Source organism: Stigmatopora argus, chromosome 17 (assembly GCF_051989625.1).
Source record: "Stigmatopora argus isolate UIUO_Sarg chromosome 17, RoL_Sarg_1.0, whole genome shotgun sequence".
NCBI lineage: Eukaryota > Metazoa > Chordata > Actinopteri > Syngnathiformes > Syngnathidae > Stigmatopora > Stigmatopora argus.
The window spans coordinates 14,039,241-14,060,974 of record NC_135403.1 but is presented as its reverse complement, the minus strand read 5'-3'; the positions used below and the strand labels follow the sequence as shown (position 1 = coordinate 14,060,974).

Genomic DNA, 21,734 nt, shown 5'->3' with positions numbered 1-21,734 from the left:
TAAATTAGGTCAAATATAGTTTTTAACTACAAATCCCATTTATATATGGTTTAAAAGAAAGACATTTTTAAATTTTGAAAATTAAAGAATTTTCGATTGAAAATGCGATTCTCTATAATAATTCAGTGATGACAAAATGTATTAAATAAATAATCAACAAAATATTTTATTACAATCTCTTATGGCTATAAAATGATCTCAGTTGTAATATAATTATGCAGAATTTATGTCAAAATATTTTGTTTTTCGAAACATCAAAAGTTGAGCTATTGGTATACACCGGTGCGACTGCCCTCTAGCGGTAAGACACGGTATTGCTTGCCAGATTTAAACCAGTCCAATGTACGTACATTCATGTCAAAGATTGAAACATGATACTTCCTTTCGTGTAAAATATGACAATTGGAGAAAAGCATTAACTTAATATCATTTTATTTTCATAAAAAGTCTCCCTGCAGGTATAAAACGAAACAAGAGGTTGTGTCACATGTGACGGACTGAGGAAGAGCAGAAGAAAAAAGGGAAAAAATACAGAAAAAAAAAGCATTTCTTTTACATTCCTTGTTCCCAAAAGCTGTACGACCACAAATTCCCACCCGACACATTTCCAATCAAAGCGGTCGCTAAAAGCTAAGCGCAAACCAAGCGGCTCTCTTACTTTTTATTTTCATGCTACATGCTAACGTAGCTGACATTTCCCAGTGCCTCGTGCTGGACGAGTATAAACCTGAGCTGTTTTTATTTACAATTCCCGTTCGCGGACGAAATTCCTTTGTGACGGCGAGGAAGTACGTTATTTTTTTTTTGCCAGTTATGAATGGAAGTTAATCATTACGACGACGTCACCTTGTGCCGACTATTGTTTTTTTGCATAAATCAGTGTTCTTAAACTGGAGTCCATCAGTAATAAAACAGGACAAACAGCGCACCTGGCGGCCTAAACGTATATTTTCTGCGTATTTTTCATACGCGGCCGTCAAAATCGAAGACTATGTGCTTAAATGCTTCTGCCGGTTTTGTCGTGTTTTTACGATCAAATATCCTACGGATAGCTTTATGTACACGCTTCCCGTTTTGATTGTCCAAAGCAAAAAATGCACAAGTTGCGCCATCAACGGTCCATCAACTGCGCGGGAGGGACGGCGTGGGGCGGGCGGTCCCCGTGTGCTCCTTTTTTGGGGGGTCAGCGCTTCCTAGATTTCATCAGTAGTCTGTCTAAGGTCAGAGAGAGGTCAGAGTTGACGGGAGGCGAGGGTTCGGGGCGGGGCGTGAGGTCACAGGGCCGTGGAAGTTAGCTTCTTCACCCCCCTCCGCTGCGCCAACGTCGAGCACCCCACCGGCTCCAGGACGGGCGGCACGTTCCTGTTGAGGGCCGAGTACGTGGCCGCCATGGCTCCCTGGGGAAGATTATTACAATCAAGACGAGAGGTCAAGGGTCAAAACCCGTTACCCACCTTAACCAGGTGTGGCGCGTCGTGTCTGTTGAGCGTGTATTTTGGCAGCTGGTCTCGGTGCGTCACCCATGGGTGGCGCAGGACCTGGCCCGCCGTCAGTCGCTGGTGAGGGTCCACGTGGAGCATTTTTGAGACCAGGTCCTAAATGGGGGCCACAAATAGCAACGTGCTAGCATTAGGCTACGTCCTATACCAAGGGTGTCAGACTCGGGTTGGTTCGCGGGCCGTTTTAACGTCAACTTGATTTCACGTGGGCGCCAGACCATTTTAGATATAATACTTAGATTTTTTTTTTAATATAAATGGATTAAAAGAACTGGATTAAAAGCCCTGAATATTCCGTTTTTTATAGATCTAAAACAATGTTTATTTTAGCTTTTTTAAAATATATTTTTTAGATTTTTACAAAATGATTTTTGAACTAAAAACACAGAAAAAAATGGATTAAAAAATGACAATGATTGATTTAATCAGGGAAAATCAGGACATTTAATATACATATATACTCTTCATTTTAATTTGATCTTAAAACAGAAAGTTGGCACTCATCATTGACTTTCCTGGGCCGCACAAAATGATGCGGCGGGCCAGATTTGGCCCCCGGGCCGCCACTTGGACACAAGTGTGGTTCAAGTTTGTCAGCTCAGTCGGTGCTGGATGGCTTGAACCAAACGCTACCCCCACCGACACCGGCCCAACCCCCGTCGATTCAACTTTGCCTGGTATAAACTGTCAAGAGCCAGTCCAAGACTTTTTTGGACCTATTTCAAACGTGGGCCATCAAAGTGCAAACTTTTGACCATTTTGACTCATTTAAGAGCGCCCTCATGAATGATATTTCACTCATTTCGTTATACACAGCTGTGTATGATGACAATAAAGGCTTTTGATTTGATATAAAGGCATAACATCCCATAAGACTAGGCTTTCATTTCAAACGATTCCACAAAATGTAGCTTTTCCTAAAGAGCAAGCTTTCCACAATACTAGTGTGTCACAAGTGCAATCAGTGGATTGGCGTCAGGTGCTTCTTGTTTGGGCCCAACCCCCGTCGCTTCAAAGTTTGTCAGCCCTGTCGCTGCTGGATGACTTGAACGGAAAGCTGCTCTCTCCCCTACCTCCCCCCCTCCCTCCCTGCCTCCCTCCCTGCCTCCCTGCCTCCCTCCCTCCCTGCCTCCCTGCCTCCCTCCCTCCCTCCCTCCTACAGTGGCCCAACCCCTGTCCATTCAACTTTTTCACCTATGTATGTGCCTTTGTCACCTTTGCAAATCTAAACTGTTAAGAGCCAATTCAAGACTTTTTTTTGGACCTATTTCAAACGTGGGCCATCAAAGTGCAAACTTTTGACAATTTTCACCCATTTAAGAGCGCCCTGATGAATGATATTTCACCCATTTGGTTATATACGCAGCTGTGTATGATGACAATAAAGGCTTTTGATTTGATATAAAGGCATAACATCCCATAAGACTAGGCTTTCCTTCCAAACGATTCCACAAAATGTAAGATTTCATAAAGAGCAAGCCTTTCCACAATACTAGTGTCCTACACATGCAATCATTGGATTGTCCCATACTTATCCATCCTCGCGTAGACTGACTAAGTATAAGTATGCCTGTTAGCTTAACGCACCTTAGCCTCCGCGGACACCGAGTTCCAATATCCGCCGGAGAGTGAGAATTTGCCGCTACCGATTCGGGCCAAGATCTCTTCCGGCGTGTCTTCGGGGCCGTTGGCGAATGGAGTGAAACTGTCCAAAAAAAAAGGGACAAAGAGATGAACGATTTGGCCGAAACCCGCCCAAAGAGCGCGTCGCCGTTAGCTTACCCCGTCAGCATGGTGTAGAGGAGCACCCCGAGGCTCCAGATGTCGCAGGCGGCGTCGTAACCTTGCTTCTTTAGAACCTGCGAGGGTGAAATGCCAGAAATATCAATTGTCTGACGGCAACGTGCTGTTTGATGTAGCGCAGGGGTGTCAAAGTGGCAGCCCGGGGGCCAAATCTGGCCCACGGCATCATTTTGTGCGGCCCGAGAAAGTAAATGATGAGTGCCGACTTTCTGTTTTAGGATCAAATTAAAATGGTTATAGATGTACATTACATTTCCTGATTTCCCCCTTTTAAATCAATCATTGCAATTTTTTAATCCATTTTTTTCTTTTGTGTTTTTAGTTCAAAAAGCATTTTGTAAAATCTAAAAATAAATATATAGATATTTTCCGTTTTCCACTTTAATATTGAACATAATTAAAAAAAAAATCAATTTGAAATGAAAAATTATTAAAATAATTTTTCCATTACAAAGAAAAAAAAGCTCAAATAAACATTGCTTTAGATCTATAAAAACTGACTTTTTAGGGCTTTTAATCTAATTTAAAAAAATCTAAATATAATATCTAAAATGGTCCGGCCCACATGAAATGGAGTTGACGTTAATGCGGGCCGCGAACCAACCCAAGTTTGACACCCCTGATGTAGCGCTTGTGGAAGGACCACTAAACAGATGAGATATTTTCCATTTTCACCTGCTTACCACTTACCTCGGGAGCGACAAAGTTAGCCGTGTAGCACGGCGTCATGAGCAAGCCGTTCTCCGCTCTCAGCTGTTTGGCGAAGCCGAAGTCGCAAACCCGGATGGATTCGGCGTTCCCGCTCTCGTCCACGTAGAGGATGTTGCTGGGCTTCAGGTCTCGGTGGACCACCTGCCGCAAAAACAATGACTCGAATGGACTTCATTTTGGCCCCGCCTTTCTCGCCCTACGCACCCCCTGCACGTGGAGGTACTCCAAGGTCTTGGTGACGGTGAAGAGGACGGCGCTGGCTTCTCGCTCGGAGAAGAACTTCTGGCGGAGGATTTTATCCAGCAGCTCTCCGCCGTTCATCAACTCCGTGACCAGGAATACCGAGCGGCCGTCGTCGTACACCTGGGGCGGGCGTGGCCATGAGAGGACGTTGATGGCGACCGCGCCCGCCCGTCGTCACTCACGTCTTTGAGGGTGATGATGTTGGGGTGCTGGCCGTATCGGAGCAGGATCTCCACCTCCTCCGTGGGGTCCCGTTTGGCTTTGTTGATGATCTGGACGAAAAATGGAGGGCGCGACATGTTGAGAGGCGTGGCCAAAACGGGGCTCCGGCGCTCCCACCTTTACGGCGTAGTCCATGCCGGTGCCCTTGTGGACGCAGCGCTTGCAGATGGAGTAGGAACCCACGCCGATTTCTTCTTTTACGTCGTAGGCGTCGCCAAAATGGGACGAACTTCTGTGGAGTTGCTGCAGGGCACAAATTTGATGGGTCAGGATAGCTGAAAAAGTCATTTTTCTGTCCAAATTATGGATTCGTTCAGAGTCGCCAGTGCCGAGGCCAAGCTATGATGCTAGCATGCACATCTATACTCTTCATTTTAATTTGATCCGAAAACAGAAAATCGGCACTCATCATTTACTTTCTCGGGCCGCACAAAATGATGCGGCGGGCCAGATTTGGCCCCCGGGCCGCCACTTTGACACTTGTGGGCTAGGCTAAATACAGACATTTAGTGTGATGCTAGCTAGCCGTTAGCTTTGAGTTTATTCGAATTATGGGACTTTCTAAAGATCTTTTATATTTCTCAAGCCGACTTTTAAAGTCGACGATGCCGCTACGCTAGTGAGAGCGCCGCGAGCCGTTAGCTTAGCGTTCATAGGAATTTAAAGAGGTTGAATTGATTTATTTTTTCAATCTCGCTAATTTTACGGCTATGTTTTGGGAACAGTTGGCCATTTTCACAGCGGCTAAGTCAGTTTGGGCGTACCTGAACAATGGTATTAGGCGCCGGTTGCGTTTCTTCTTCCGTTATGGCCACAAAACTGAATCCTCTGAAGAGCTGATGGGCGTTGGCACTCGGCGGGACTCCCGGAGAATCTGACTCGCGGAAATGAAACCCGTGAGTCGGATGCGTCACGGCCGGAGGGGGCGGGCGCACTGACCGCGAGGCGTTTTGGCGGTGAACTCCGGGTCAAAGTAGAAGGTGTCGTCGGGTCGTCCCGCCGCCGGTTTGAAGGGAGGCGGGAGCTCCCTGCGGAAGAGTTTCTGCGGGGAGGAAGTCGGCCAATGAGTCACGACGGCGGATGGAAAAGGTCAAGGCGAGAACGCACATTCCAGTCGATGGTGCTGAAGAACGGATGGCGTTTGATCTCCTCCACGCTGTCCGGACCGGCGCCTTTCCACACGCGAGAGAGGAAAAAAATGAGCGACGGGGCTCCGGCGGAGGAAAGGATCGGTCGCTGACCTAATCTGTTGCTGGGGTTGCGCTTGAAGAGGTTCCTGAGGAGACTCTGGGCTTCCGAACTCAAAAACTGCGGCATCCCCAGCTTGGCCCTGCAAAAACACGCGGATGTGGCGCGAACGGTAGCGAGACGTCGGCCATCTTGCAGGTGGGCGTGGTGGACTCACTTGAGGATCATGGTCATGGTCTCTTTGCGGTCTTTGCCTTGAAACGGCAGCGTTCCCGTCAGCATCTCGAACTACGAGGACGACAAGGGCGGACGGGGGCGACGTGGCGTTAGCCGCCGTATTTTCAAGAACAGAAGTGCTACTTTTTTTTTGATAACTGCGACTTATAGCCAAAAAAATATGGTAAAATAACAATAGTAAACATCTAATTCCATGTTATACAATGACATACCTCCAGGCTTAGAGATCAAAAGAGTCATTCTTATCTGAACTAAAATGGATTGTTGACACCAAGTGTGTCCAAATTGTTTAGTTCTTTTATCCCCCAAAATTAAAAAAATCTAATTAAGGAAATTAAAATAGTGACCTCTTTTTGGGGAGTGCAAAAAGTGTATTAATGACACGGAAGAATAATTTGGAGGCTCAAGCCGTGCCATGAAAAAAAAAAAGTTCTATTGGGCTCTCACCATCAGTACGCCGTACGACCACCAGTCGGCGCTGTGCGTGTGCCCCCTCCGGTTGACCACCTCCGGGGCCATGTACTCCACCGTCCCGCAGAAGGAATAGGCCTTATTCTGGTGGTCGATGGACTCCTTGCTCAAGCCGAAGTCTTCACACACGCGGAAGCAAAGTTTGGAGCCACGCCCACCGGATCCGCCCACCCGACGGCGGCAAATCACCTGTCAGTTTGATGTGTCCCTCATCGTCCAGAAGGATGCTGAAAGCAAGACATCAGCATTTGCCTTTAATACTTTAAAATATGTTGTCCCCTTAAATATGTGCACGTAAAAATATCATGAAAAAAATATGGTAAAAAAAAGGTAAAAATCAAAATATAATATAAAAGAGAAAAAGAAATATATTATATATTTGATATGAATATAAATATATAAAATATAATATAATAAAAAATAAAAATATAATATAATAATATATATATAAAATATAATATAATAACGAAATAAAATATAATATAATAAAAAAAATATATATAAAATATAATATAATAAAATAAGAAATATATAAAATATAATATAATATATATATATATATATATTTTTTTTAATAAACATTAAAAAATTCAAGGGCTGGCTCTAGAGGTGACTGTGTAGTTCCCTTCAAAAAGAGTGCTAAATTAGCCAATACCTGGAACTCAATAGCAATACGTGAACAATACCGTGAACTTCTTGGCCAATCATCTTAAAGCTTGGGTGTTAACCAACAAAATTACCATGACGACGCTGTCTAAAATAGTGTGCGTGTGTGTGTGTGTGTGTCTAGTATGTGTCATTGTTTATCTTCAACCTCAACAAGGGACTAAAGTTGGAAATTAGCCCTTGGCTACAATCTCCCATATTTACATTTATATGTTCATTAATATGAATATCAATATGTTGATGAGTAAGTGCTGCCTTTTAAAATAAATCAAACTAAAACTTACTTTTCAGGCTTGAGGTCTCTGTAAATAATGCCCAGACTGTGAAGATGATCCAGAGCCAGCGCCAGTTCGGCCAGGTAGAACTTCACGTCCTCCTCGGTGAACATCACCTGGCGCCAAAAGCGAGAGTGTGACCATTTGTTCAGCGTGTGCTAGTCATGTTAGCGACAGGATTTTTTTGGGGGGGGGGTTACCTCTTTGGAAAGGCGGGTGAAGAGGTCTCCGCCCCTCAGGAAGTCCAGGATCAAGTAGAGCTTCCCCTCCGTCTGGAAGGCTGGGGATGAAAGAGGGTGTCAAACTCGGGTTGGTTGGCGGGCCGCATTAACGTTAACTCCATTTCATGTGGGCCGGACTATTTTAGATCTAATATTTAGATTTTTTTTGATTTTTTTAAAAATTGATTAAAAGAACTGGATCAAAAGCCCTAAATAGTCCGTTTTTATAGCACTAAAACAATGTTTATTTGAGTTTTTTTTCTTAGTAATGGAAAATGTCTTTTAATCATGTTTTTTTTTTTTTCCAAATGGAAACAAAATATTGTTTTAAAGTGGAAAACGGAAAATATTTGTATATTTATTTTTAGATTTTACAACATGCATTTTGAACTAAAAAGACAAAAGAAAAAAATGGATTTTTTTTTTTTTTAAGGGGAAAATCAGGAAATGTAATGTACATCTATAATCATTTGAATTTGATCCTAAAACAGAAAGTCGGCACTCATCATTTACTTTCTCGGGCCGCATAAAATGATGCGGCGGGCCAGATTCGGCCCCCGGGCCGCCACTTTGACACCTGTGCGCTAGTCAATCATTCATTTTATCCTCATTTTATCCTATGATCGGCAAAATATTATTGGTAGATGGCAAGTTGATAAGATTTTGATCCCGCCCTCTATTTGGATTTCCTTAGCTCTTATGAATTGGACATGTCCACAAAAAGCTGAAAAAGCTAATGCTAGGTATATGATTACATAAATAAAGTAGATCTTGGAGCAAAAAACTCCAAATCATATGGAGCGCACAAAATAAAATCCCCATTTTTTTTAGCCGTGCGACCGATGCGCGAACCACTCATCCGCCAGGTCGCCCATTCATAGATATTAATCATTACCTTTTATTATTACTAAAAAAAAAGTGTGAGTGCCCTTGGATTAAAGTGAAAATAAATCATTTACCTGAAAGTTCGTTTTTTAATATTGCTGAGGAAATGGCGGTGAGTCGTTAAGTTAAGATAACTGTTTTTTTGTCTGAATTTTATTTTTCGGTGAAGAAATCAAAGTGAATTTGATCCGTACCGTAGTGCAGTTTGACGATGAAGGGGTGATTGACCTCCACCAGGATGTCCCTCTCCATTTTGGTCCGGACTCGGTCGCGCACTGGAAGACAGTTCAGGTCAAATAATTGCATTTTCTTCAAAACCAGGGGGGACGCTGGTCCACGTACGTACCTTTCAACGTGGCTTTCTTGAGGACTTTCATGGCGTACAGTTGTCCGGCATCGGGCCCGCTCACTTTCCGCACCAGGAACACCTAAAGCACACACGTCATTCCAAAAAATGGACTGGACATGAACAATTGAAGCCAATAAATTGCATGTTTTATGGCAAGGGTGTCAGACTCGGGTTGGTCGGCGGGCCGCATTAACGTCAACTCCATTTCATGTGGGCCGGACCATTTTAGATATAATGTTAGGTTTATCCAATATATTATTGATAATTTTTTTTTTAGAACTGGATCAAAAGTCCTGAATATTCCATTTTTTTATAGATTTAAAAAAGTGTTTATTTTAGCTTTTTTTCTCAGTAAGGGAAAATCTCTTTTAATCATTATGTTCCGTATTAAAGTGGAAAATAGAAAATATTTTAATATATTTTTAGATTAGACAGAAAAAAATGGATTAAAAAATGACAATGATTGATTTAAAAGGGGGAAAACCAGGAAATTTAATATACATCTATACTCTTTATTTTAATTTGATCCTAAAACAAAAAGTCGACCCTCCTGATTTACTTTCCCGGGCCACACAAAATGATGCGGCGGGCCAGATTTGGTCCCCGGGCCGCCACTTTGACACATGTCAAATCAAGGGTGTCAGACTCTGGTTGGTTTGCGGGCCGCATTAACATCAACTCGATTTTATGTGGGCCGGACCATTTTAGATATAATATTTAGATTATTTTTTATAAATGGATTAAAAAGAACTGTATTAAAAGCCCTGAATATTCAGGTTTTTTTTAGATCTAAAACTGTTTATTTGAGCTTTTTTTTAATATATTTTTAGATTTTCTAAAATGATTTTTGAACTAAAAACACAGAAAAAAATGGATTAAAAATTGCAATTATTGATGTAAAAGAGGGAAAATCAGGAAATGTAATATACATCTATACTCTTCATTTTAATTTGATCCTAAAACAGAAACTCAACTCGATTTCATGTGGGCCGGACCATTTTAGATTTAATATTTAGATTATTTTTTATAAAAGGATTAAAATAACTGGATTAAAAGCCCTGAATATTCCGTTTTTTTTATAGATCTAAAACTGTTTATTTTAGCTTTTTTATATATTTTTAGATTTTACAAAATGATTTTTGAACTAAAAAAAGAGAAAAAATGGATTAAAAATGACCATTATTGATTTAAAAGGGGGAAAAAAATCAGGAAATTTAATATACATCCATACTCTTCATTTGAATTTGATCCTAAAACAGAAAGTCGGCCCTCATCATTGACTTTCCCGGGCCACACAAAATGATGCGGCGGGCCAGATTTGGCCCCCGGGCCGCCACTTTGACAAAGGTTTTATGTCATTTTGCGGCCATTTTCCAATAGCTGGACAGTCCCTGTTGATTTTGCGGGTTATTTTGTGGGCTCACCTTGCCAAAGGAACCCTGTCCCAGGACTTTGCGCAGCTCGAACTGGCGGGGGTCGGCCTTGTCGCAGCCCTCCTTCACGTGGTGAGTGATGCTTATCTCCTTGATGGGGACGTCGTCCTGAAAAAGACAGAAAAAAGCGTCACGTGAGGGAGGGAAGACGGATTGGACGTCCATCGCCGTCACTGACATTAGCGCGGCGAGTTAAGAAACGTGGCCTCGACGACGGACGGTCGTCACGGAGACGCTAAACGGCGCCTACCTGGATTTTCAGGGTGAACGTTGGGTTCGGGAGTTTGGGGGCGCGACCCCGGGCGCGCGGCGACGACGACGACATGGCGACGGGATGGAGCGGCACCGGCTACTGATTCTTTTTGAACACTTGGCGCTATTCTTTTCAGTGACTCGCTCTCTCGCTCGCTCGTCTTTCTGCCGCCGCTCCTCCCGCCTTCTTCCCTCACACTCGGCGTCTTTATTTGAGATTTGGACACTTATGCCGATTTTCTTCTGAGAAAGTAATATTTGGTTTTCTGGGGAAGTGGAATTAGCTGAATTTATGTGTTCTTTTGCTCTGATCATTAAAAAGAACATGCCTTGCTGTTAAAGTGGATGACATGTAGGTCGGTGATTGTCTGCGCAGCGGTGAATTCTTTATCTGCGTCGGAAACGCCGAGGAATGTTGACATTTGAAACACGCGTGTCGGAACGCAGATGGCGGCGGGCAGGAGGCTCATGTCGCACCTCTTAATCACGGGATTAAAAGTGCAAAGCCAGCGTTGTGTTCAATGCCGTAGAGAGCGACTCATTCAAGAAGTCACCTTCCCACGCAAGAAAACCCACAAAGGCAAGCCCCAGGGACAACATGCCAACTCCACACGGCGAGGACCCGCCCGGGATGGAACGGGAATCGAACCCACGACCCCAGAAATGACCCCCTCGGCCGTCCAATCAAGCAAAAATGATCGTTGTGGACCAATACAGCACTAAAAAATGAAATAAAATGATCTGAATCTGGGAAAAAAGGACGTCCTTTTCATGCTTTGAATCAAACGCACACACGCCGTGCTCGCCGACTCACGGTCCAGCTGCGGGGCGCCGATCCCAAAGCACCCGCGGCGCCCCCCTTCTTGGCGGCCGCCCCGGGGAAGCGACGGAGCGCTTTCAGCCGGCGGAGGAGAGCGGCCAAGAAGCGCCAGCGGGACGGCTCGGCGCCAAGCGTCATGGCCGACGGTCGACGGCTGAGTGTGAGCTACGCCAGGGGATGCCCGCGTTCTGGTGTGTGTGTGGGTGTTAGGGGTCGGTGGGGGGGTCCAAATATGGGATTCCCCGCACTCTCCTCCCCTTGTGACTCACAGCTGGAAGCTTCCATCCAGAATTTCCATCAGGTATTCTGGAGATTCCCCCTAACACACACACACACACACACACACATACTGACCAATGACTGACCAATGAGTGAACGCCACCAGTACATGAAGCCCCCTCCCTCCTTTGATATCCAGAATACAACAACAACAACAACAAATAGGAGCAGATAGGACACTTAAGATCAGAGTAAAATGAGTAAAAGTAAGGTTAAAGTTAAATAGAGTAGAGTCAAGGACAGTTACACAAAGTTGTGTAAAGTACATAGAGTGGAGTAAAATAGAGCAAAATGAAGTAACGTACAGTAATCCCTTGAATATCGCGGTTAATGTGGATCAGACATGGCCGCCATAATCGAAAAAAAAGCAAAGTAAGGTCACCCCCTATTAAAAAAAAAAAAATATTATTATTTTACTTCAGTGCTGAGTCCTATTAGCAAGAGTGGCTTCTGGTTACGACATTCAGCGTGAATTTTCAGTTTTATGAACTTAAAAAAATAATATATATATATATAAATTAAAACAATAAATAATAAAATATAAAATAAAAAATAAGAATGCCCAGACAAAACTCTGCAATGTAGTGAAGCCGCGATAGTTGAACCGTGAATTGGCGAGGGATTACTGTATAGTAGTCGAGTAAAATAGAGCTAAATAAAGTAATATATAGTAGAGTACAGTAAAATAGAGAAAAATGAAGTAAGATATAGTAAAGTAGAGTCGAGTAAAATAGAGCAAAATAAAGTAATATATAGTACAGTACAGTAAAATAGAGAAAAATGAAGTAAGGTATAGTAAAGTAGAGTCGCGTAAAATAGAACAAAATGAAGTTTTGTATAGTAAAAGAGAGTAGAGCAAAACTGAGATCAAAATAAAGTACTGTATAATTAAGGAGAATAGAGTAAACTACTACAAAAGTAGAATAGAGTCAAGTAGAGCAATAAAAAGTGGAGTAGAGTCAAATTCAATGGCATTTCTTGTCAATGTACAACTCTATTGTGATTGGATGAGCAGCCTCTCTCTTTACCTTGGCCCCAGTTTGAAACCTCCCCATTCCCACCTGTCGCAATATAAACGCGCACCCTGGGTGACATTTCTTAGATTACCCGCACCTGTCGTCACCCTGCAAATCTGCGCGTCCGTCCAGCGCGAGGAGAGAAAGAACGGCCAAACAATGCGCAAACGGTCAGAGTGAAAAATGTCTTTCCATCGGCTAAAAAGAAAGCACGGGCGCGCATGGCGTAGCGTGGCGCGGCGAAACCCGGCGATCGAGCGGATTCATTCCACACAATCCGCGACCTCTAATGCTCTTACGCAATCAAATTAACACGCACACATTTGGGATTTGCCAGGTTAATGCGTTTCCGCTCGCTTGGACATGGCGGATCAAATAACAGACACCCTCCCCTGTGGAAAATAATACTCACTTGCAGAGTGATAAAACACACTGTCCAATCCATTTTGGAGGAGGGGAGGCTGGCACGTTGTTGTTTATTCATTTGAAAATATATTTTGAAAAAAAGCTTTAGATGAGACTGAATTGAAAATATGCATTGTCACTAAAAAAGAGCCTTTTGGTTTTTCTGATCTGAGGTCAGGGGGTGTGCGTCGCCACGGTAACCCGCCAAAAGGCGTACGGACCGTAGGACGGCGTACGAGGCGCCGTAATTTGGAATCGCCTCGTTAGCGCAATCAAAGCACTTCATTAGTTGCGCCTCTTTCGGCCTCTTCATTGTGTCCAATAATTCAAAATGGCGGACGGACGGACAGACGGGAAATCCAACAATGCCTTTCCTATCGTCTCTGTCCTCATTACGGCGGCCTGCCGACCTGCCCGCGTTTGGCAAAGTGCGCCCGAGACCGGTCAAGCTCAGGTGGCGTCCTTTTTCTTCGGTTTTGATGATATTTTCCATGATTCTTTTTCAAATATGTCACTATTATTATTAGAATAGACCCCATCAAGTGGGAAAGTGGATCTGTGGGAGTTAGGGTATGATCTCCCCAGCTTGGGTGGGTTTTCTCCAGGTACTCTGCTTTCCTCCCATAAGCATGCTAAGCTAATTGTATGGTAAATTGATCCTAGTGATCAGTTGTTTGTCTCATTGTGGCCTGCCATTGACTGGCCATTCGTTCAGGGTGTCCCCCATATACTGTCCGATATTAGCTAGGACACGTGTCAAAGTAGCGGCCCGGGGGCCAAATCTGGCCCGCCGCATCATTTTGTGTGGCCCGGGAAAGTCAATGATGAGTGCCGACTTTCTGTTTTAGGATCAAATTCAAATGAAGAGTATAGATGTATATTAAATTTCCTGATTTTCCCCCTTTTAAATCAATCATTGTCATTTTTTAATCCATTTTTTCTGTGTTTTTAGTTCAAAAATCATTTTGTAAAATCTAAAAATATATATAAAAAAGCTAAAATAAACATATTTTTAGATCTATAAAGAAACAGAATATTCAGGGCTTTTAATCCAGTTCTTTTAATCCATTTATAAAAAATAATCTCAATATTATATCTAAAATGGTCCGGCCCACGTGAAATCAATTTGACGTTAAAGCGGCCCGCGAACCAACCCGAGTCTGACACCCTTGATTTAGTGGATGCGTAACACAACTTCTAACCACTACGACTACAGCGCCACCTAGTGGACGTGTAACATACCCCCTACTACTACTACTGCATTGTATAGTCCGGTACGCCTTATATATGAAACAAATTTAAAAATGGGCCATACATTGAAGGTGCGCCTTATAGTGCGGAAAATACCAGCCACTTGTTCAAACTGCCTGCCATTGAGCTAGGATACACTCCAGCACCCCCCGCGACCTTTGCGAAGATGAGCGGTTCAGAAAATGAAGGAATAGACGCGCTAACTTTTCGGGGTCCAAAATAAAGTGATCTGTCCCGACGGCGAGTTCTACAAAAGTGGGTGGGGAAAAAACGACAACTTGGCCCCGCCCCCCCTCGGTACGAGACGTAACGACGACCGGACTTTGTACCTGGCGTCTCCTAGCGTGCAGCAAAAGCGTCTTCATGACCGCCGACGTGACGCCGACCGAGCCGATTCGAAAAGTCTGGCGCCGGCTTTGGAGTTGGCGCGCGCCCGTGCCAGCTGTTCATCACGTCCTGTCATTGTTTCCGTGGCAACAACATCCGCGCAGGAAGGCGGACGGACGGACTGACGGACAGCTGCACGCCTCACGCGGTCGCTCACTCAAAATGGATTGGAGTTTAAAAAAAAAGCAAGCTTGGGGGAAAAAAATCCATGAGATTGATCGTTAACCGGAATTATTTATTAATTATCATAGATTTTTTCAAGCATAATGTTTCAAACAAATCTAAACGTCTGAATGCTGATAAATTAGTGTAATCCTCTGAAAAATGTATTACTTGTCTGTATTTTTTTTTTAAAAATAAAGTTACAAAATGTAAACTGCCTTTAAAAGTCATTATTAATTTTTAAAGTTATTCCCCAAAAATAAATAATAATGTTAGATATTTTGAAATCAACTTCCTGCGCACGCATGTGTAACTTTAGAGTGCAGATTAGAGACAAAGATATTGCGTAGGCGGGCTGTGATTGGTCGCTTCCTGGAGAGCGCCGCGCTGAGGAAAAAGGGGTCGAACGCATTACATCATCGCCCCCGCGACCTCTCGCAATGGCTACGCCCACAATGCACCGCTCCCCGCCTGGCACCACCAATGCACACACACGCACACACACACACACACACACACGCTAGCGAGACCGGAATAATTCCCTCCTAAATCATTACTTTTAACCCAAAACTTCCCCGTTCCTTTCCAACGGCGTCCAATCATTTCGCTGCATTTTATCTGGCAACCTCCCACCCCGAATGGATCGGACGCCTAGCTCCATGAATGGCCGCCACTGAGTCGAATGACCAGTCTATTCGTCCGTCCCAAAGACAGAAATACGCGTCAATGTACACACCTGAACCAGTTGTGTGTGTGTGTGTGTGTTTTTGCAGTGAGTGACAGATGGGTTTTAATCTGGTGGGACCATCTGGACATATTTTTTGCGGTTTTTGCCTCTTGACACTCACGCACGCACACACAAAGGAAGTTGCGACATCCTCCATTAGAAATAAAAAAAATGCGGAATGTGAAAAATGAGAGGCGTTCATATTAGGAGTGCAAAGAGGCCACCGTTGAATAATTAATCAATCCTTCCTCTGATCGTGGGAAGGGGTGGGGGTGCTGGAGCCTGGGTGCCATAGACGATTGGACAGCGCCAATGGAAGACAATCTATTTGAAATCTCCCCGTATTTATTTATATCCTCGTATATTCTCCCTGCGCAAGGTGACTTGAAAAACATGAAGAGAGATAGCGGCGCACACCCGAAGCATTTAACGGTGTAACCGTACCCCCGTCGGAGCCGCCACGCCGGCCCGGTAGCTAAGTGCGTTTGCGCGAGCGCTAAGGACCCAAGAGAGCGCCGTAATGACTACTCAGCTCGTCTCAGACTTCCAATCCATAAAGCCATCTCCTCTGCCTTTCAAAAAAATCCATACCTGCAGCTGCCGACAAAAAAAAAAAACGCGGGTACTAATACGTACAAACGCAACTCGAACCTTTCTCGGCATTGAAATGGAAACGGAAAAAAAGAAGCCGGGGCGGCAAACTCACGTTGCAGGACGTCACGCCGCCGTCGTCGTCGCCCGCCGAGTCCTCGGGGTCGTTGTGGGAATCCTGGGAGGGAAGGCAGAGGTCAAAGGTTAACGCTAGTCAAATGAGCGTTATGCTAATTTTTGGGGTTGTTAACGGTAAATATTGTCTTATTTGCTGAAAATAGTGAATATATGCTTTTATTGATTTCATTTGAAATACAGAATAAGAATTTAGGCTTAGTTTTGAATACAAAGAGTCCTGTGATTTATTCTGGATTTTAAAAAAACAGCAATTAAGAATAAGTACACATTGAATGCTGCTATTAGGGATTGGTTTTGTTGTGGTTTTTTTCAACCCTGCGTGACTGACCGACCGAGCCGTGGAGTTCACTTGTCGTTTCCCCACCCCCGACGTCTCGTTTGCCCGCCCAGGTGTTTCCAATTGTCGCGTCGAACCCGCGTCAGTCAATATTCGAACCCCGGTTGTATGTCGGCCCTTGTCGGATCGTCCGCGTTTTGTCACGTCGAATGCGTGATCCGTCACCCTTTGATTGTGTGATTTGATTTTTTAAGTTCATTTACAAAATAAAATAAATATAAATATTTTAAAATGATTTAAAAAAATTAAAAATATATTTTTAAAAGCATGCAAAAATTAGCCCACCGCCGAAAAAAAAACAAAAAAGTCATTCAACTCATTTTTTTTCATTCATCCATTTTTTTTAAACTTTTATCCTCAAATGGGTTGGGGGGGGTTGGGGTAGCCAATCCCAGCTGACTTTGGGCACCAGGGGGCGGACACCATGAATTGCTGGGCAGCCAATGGCAGGACAGAAGAAGACAAAGGACAACCATACGTCATTTAGAGCACGCGTGTCAAAGTGGCGGCCCGGGGGCCAAATCTGGCCCACCGCATCATTTTGTGTGGCCCGGGAAAGTAAATCATGAGTGCCGACTTTCTGTTTTGGGATCAAATTAAAATGAAGAGTATAGATGTATATTAAATTTCCCGATTTTCTCCCTTTTAAATCAATCATTGTCATTTTTTAATCATTTTTTTTGTGTTTTTAGTTCAAAAATCATTTTGTAAAATCTAAAAATATATTTTAAAAAAAGCTCAAATAAACATTGTTTTAGATCTATAAAAAACAGAATATTCAGGGCTTTTAATCCAATTCTTTTAATCAATTTATTTAAAAAAAAAAATCTAAATATTATATCTAAAATGGTCCAGCCCACGTGAAATCAAGTTGACGTTAAAGCGACCCGTGAACCAACCCAAGTCTGACACCCTTGTTTTATAGTCTTCAACCTTCTAGCCTAGCATGCATGTTTTGGAATGTGGGAGAAAAGCAGAGTACCTGGAGAAAACCCATGCAAACTCCACACAATAAGGACCAACCTTGGGTATCGAGCCCTCGACCCCACACCTGTGAGCCCAAGGCACTAACCACTCATCCACAGGGCACTCATTTGGGCATTATTATTATTATTATTATATCATTTTGTAAAAGGAAATAAGGCGGCAACAGCTGTTAGCACAACACCGCTAGGCCTCTCCGACGACATCCAAGCGTTAGCATGACGGCTTAGAAATCCGCGTGGGCCAAGCGCGCTGACATCACGCTTAAAAAGAAGCAGGTCGACACGGCGGATCGGACGGCGACGCACCAAAGATGGCGGCCCGGTTGACGACACCCGCGGCAGGCCGCGGCACGCTGAAAAATTCCAAGAATGGCGACAGCGCTTTGACTCAGGACGTGCCACGTTTGATCCAAAAATCAAGGCTAACAAGTTAGCACTAAAAGGAGGACATATTTTTACATTTACTACACATGCGTTTTGAATGGAGACGCTGCAATGGCACAGAACGGCCACTAGATGTCTCAGTACAAGGGAAATTAATTTATCAGTGTACTAAATAAAAAAATGTTGGTGAAACTTAATCAATGATAGCGATTGGGTTGCCAGGATTAATCGAAAGCTAAATGGTTAGCAAATGAATCAACAATTTGCTGCTTTTTAATTTTATTTTGAGCATTTTAATACTTTTTTCATGGTGATCTCACAATTTAAAAAGTTACAATGGGAAAAAAATCAATATTTTTGATTCATCTAAGCAAAACAACCCTTTTATACTTCTACGTATCATGCTATTCAACGGCCATTTTGTTTCAGATTTTTTATCTCCACGTGGCCCGACACCAACGGTCACCTTTTCTCCATGTAACATAAAAAAAAACGAACGCGCAAGATTCCTGGAGGCGACGCCGGGCTCAAAGTTCACCGCGCCTTCCCCGCCGCCAAGTCGGCGTGGAGAGAAACGCGGGTGGGAAACTCGCGAGCAGGTACGAGCTCGTCCACGTGACTCACTGCATTCTTGCTTGCGTCTTGTGCAAAAAACACTTTCAATATCTAAATGAATCCTGTCCGATTTTTTGGGGGGAAATCCAATTCCAAGCAATGACACACTGACATATTCAGGAAATCAACAGGCTATAAAAACAACCCAAATATGAGCAAAAGTTTCAATAGTGGCACGGTGGTTAAGTGGTTAGGGCGTCGGCTCGACGTGCTAGGGTCCTGTGTTCGATCCCAGGTGGGTACTGTGCTCGATCACAGGTGGGTACTCACAGTGTGGAGTTTACACGTTCTCCACAGGCTGGTGTGGGTTTTTTTCCGGGTACTCAGTTTTTTTTCCCACATCCCAAAACATGTATGCTAGGCTAGCTGGTTGAACACAAAATTGCGCTTAGCGATGATTGGTTGTGCTTTATCTCATTAAAATGCTCATATTTCTGCGGGATTGAAAGGGATTGGACGTCTCGTGCCGTCAATGGTAGCCAGTTTGAACAAGTGACTGGTATTTTCCGCACTATAAGGCGCACTGTCAATGTACGGCCCATTTTTAAATTTGTTTCATATATATTTTTTTATAAATCTAAAACAATGTTTATTTGAGTTTTTTTATATATATTTTTAGATTTTACAAAATTATTTTTGAACTATAAACACAGAAAAAAATGGATTAAAAAATGACAATTATTGATTTAAAAGTGGAAAAATCAGGAAATTTAACATACATCTATACTCTCCATTTGAATTTGATCCTAAAACAGAAAGTCGGCACTCATCATTGACTTTCCCGGGCCACACAAAATGATGCGGCGGGCCAGATTCGGCCCCCGGGCCGCCACTTTGACACCTGTGCACTAAATGGAGCTGTGCTAAAGGGAATTCCATATGATAATTAACCAGTATTGATTCACGTATAATGCGCATTTTGAGAACATAGTTTTTTTTTCCTGGCGCCTTATAGTGCGGACAATACGGTAATAAGAAGTGAATAAACGCCAGGAAGGAAACGAGCCCCTGGGACAAAGACCGAAGCACCCCCCGCGCAATTTCTCTCAAATTGCCGACTGCCACTCGCAGGAAGCGGTCGCGCGAGGGGGTCCCCGATGGCGACGCCGCCACGCAGGAAGTGGAGGCGCTTACGCAAGCTCCTTCCTGACTCACGCGTCGGAGACGCCTTCTGCTCGTTACTGAGATTTTTGAAGAACTTGAAGAACTGGAAGCCGCTGACTCAGACGCCCCAGCCATCCCACACTTTGCTCCCGAGCGCAACGCCGCAATTACCCGGAATAGAAAAGAGAGGTGAGCTTCTATTGACGTCCGGCGTCCATTAAGGCCGCCGGACGCCATTAGTCAAACCAACGGCGATTCTTATTCGAAGACGAGAACCTGAATTTGCAGATCCGATTCCAAGAAGGGAAAAAGGGCATACCCAAAATGTCGTTTTTTTTTTTTACCAATTTAAATAAAGTTATCCAACATGAACGGGTTATTCGCGTCAACATTTTTGGCGCCACAAATTGTACGCCACAAAATAAGCTGGCGAACAAATGATGTTGAAATATTTAGTTGTAGTAAACGAACTCATTAAAAAAAATAGTCCAACCTGAGCTAGCTTGTTTGCGATTTTCTTCGCTTTTATGCTATAAAACCCGATTTTTTTTAACAAACGCACGCGATTGATGGCCAGAGACGTCCAATTTATTTCAACTGGGACGAGTGGAGTGGCCTGTAACAGCAAAAAAAAAAAAACATAAATCATAATTTCCGCATGAAAGCAATAGTCACTCCCACTAGACAGGGTTAAAGCATGAAAAGAAGGCTCATTAAAAATGTAAAAACCATAAATCTTGACCATGTCGTGCAATAAGTTCCTCATTATTTGAGGTCTCGGCGTTCTTTCAGAATATTTTTTTTTAGATCTCGCGCCAACATCAGAAATTCCAGGCCATTTTTTTTGGGTTGTTGTCTCGACGCGGATCCGATGATTTTCTTTGTTCGAACTGGTTATCAGGAAGTGTGTAGCATGCTAGTTATGACATTGTGGTTAATAGCGAGAGTGTTAGTGACACACTCGTCAGGTGAGTCATCAAGGTCGCTTGTGGGAAGTAATTGAGTACAAAAAAAAGTTATTTTTAGGGCTGGGCAATGGTCGTCTTCATTGGATAAACGGTGATTAATCGCATTCTGTTGAATAATGAGATAGAAAAAAAGGTATTTCCCAATTCAAATGGATTAGACGTTCATTACCGTCAATTGGAGAAGCTACTCAATACATAGTTTTAAAAAAATGAACTGCATTCCGTAAAGTATTTCATTCAAAAGTAGTATTTAGTACACTTTTTAAGTGACCTGTCACAAAAATGAATGTCTTAATTCGTAATGAGTGAACTCGCCCAGCCCTAATTCGTCTTTTTTTCCTACTATTAGACCCAAGTTTGTCATGAAAACCGTCTTTTTTAACCCGTGTAGAAAAGTGGGAATAATTTTCATGCTTATATTTGCGTTGTTGCTCAACTTTGATTTAAAAGCCGGCGCACTGAGGGGACTCACTCACCTCCCCCGTCGTCCCCCCTATCGGCATCTTCTGCCAGGGATCCGCCAGCTGAGCCAGCGGCATCTTGTCCTCCTTCTGCCTCGACTTGTCTCTCTTTTATGGTCACCCGGAACGTCCCGGAACGTCCCGTCCTTCTTGGCCGACTTCTTTTTCTCTTCCAACCTTCGTTCGCTTCTCGGCAACAACAAAAAATGTTAAGCTAGTTCCGGCTGGCTTTGCCGCTTTGCGCCGACCCGCCACGGAGCTCGAGAGCCGACCGAAGGCGACCTACGCGGGGGTGTGCACTAGCGCTGAGTCCGCCCCTCTCGTCCTCCCTGCGACCGGACGGACGGACGAACGAACATTTAGAAAAGGCGAAGAGGACGCCCTTTTTTTCCTTTTCCGAGAAGACAGACACATGAAATAGTCGTCCAACTCCTGTTGTCTATCCGCCGTCCCCCCCCCTTTTGGTCTCGTCTCGTCGTCTCTTCCTCTTTCTCTCTCTTGCTCCCGCCCTCACGTTCACTTCCTGTACTTCCCAATATGGCGGCCGGTGTCGCCTTACCTGTCCTGCTTTGTAAATGACAGTCGAACTCCTAATCTTTCATTAAACCACATTAATAACGGTCTTGTTCCTGTTATCTCTCTGAAACT

At 43.7% G+C, this 21,734-nt stretch overlaps 1 protein-coding gene across 1 annotated transcript; it reads right to left on the bottom strand.

Moving 5' to 3' along the window:
- Positions 1 to 415: 415 nt before the first annotated feature.
- Positions 416 to 21,566, bottom strand: rps6ka3b (ribosomal protein S6 kinase, polypeptide 3b). Its single transcript, XM_077624094.1, has 22 exons — positions 21,102 to 21,566; positions 16,209 to 16,271; positions 10,195 to 10,311; positions 8,768 to 8,849; positions 8,616 to 8,696; positions 7,516 to 7,595; positions 7,325 to 7,431; positions 6,564 to 6,601; positions 6,351 to 6,493; positions 5,884 to 5,954; positions 5,720 to 5,808; positions 5,586 to 5,650; positions 5,418 to 5,520; positions 5,243 to 5,352; positions 4,596 to 4,721; positions 4,439 to 4,528; positions 4,218 to 4,376; positions 3,993 to 4,154; positions 3,282 to 3,358; positions 3,087 to 3,204; positions 1,455 to 1,595; positions 416 to 1,397 (listed from the first exon to the last, which is right to left on the bottom strand). The coding sequence occupies exons 1-22, from the start codon at positions 21,162 to 21,164 to the stop codon at positions 1,275 to 1,277; spliced, it is 2,208 nt and encodes a 735-aa protein (XP_077480220.1). The 5' UTR covers positions 21,165 to 21,566; the 3' UTR covers positions 416 to 1,274.
- Positions 21,567 to 21,734: the final 168 nt, after the last annotated feature.

Bases quoted from the DNA above. Each gene is read 5' to 3' on its own strand.
- rps6ka3b (XM_077624094.1), bottom strand. From the start codon at position 21,164: ATGCCGCTGGCTCAGCTGGCGGATCCCTGGCAGAAGATGCCGATAGGG. The intron at 7,596-8,615 runs GTACGGATCAAA...TTTCATCCCCAG, and splicing joins CATCGTCAAACTGCACTACG to CCTTCCAGACGGAGGGGAAG. The intron at 5,809-5,883 runs GTGAGTCCACCA...GTGTTTTTGCAG, and splicing joins ACCATGACCATGATCCTCAA to GGCCAAGCTGGGGATGCCGC.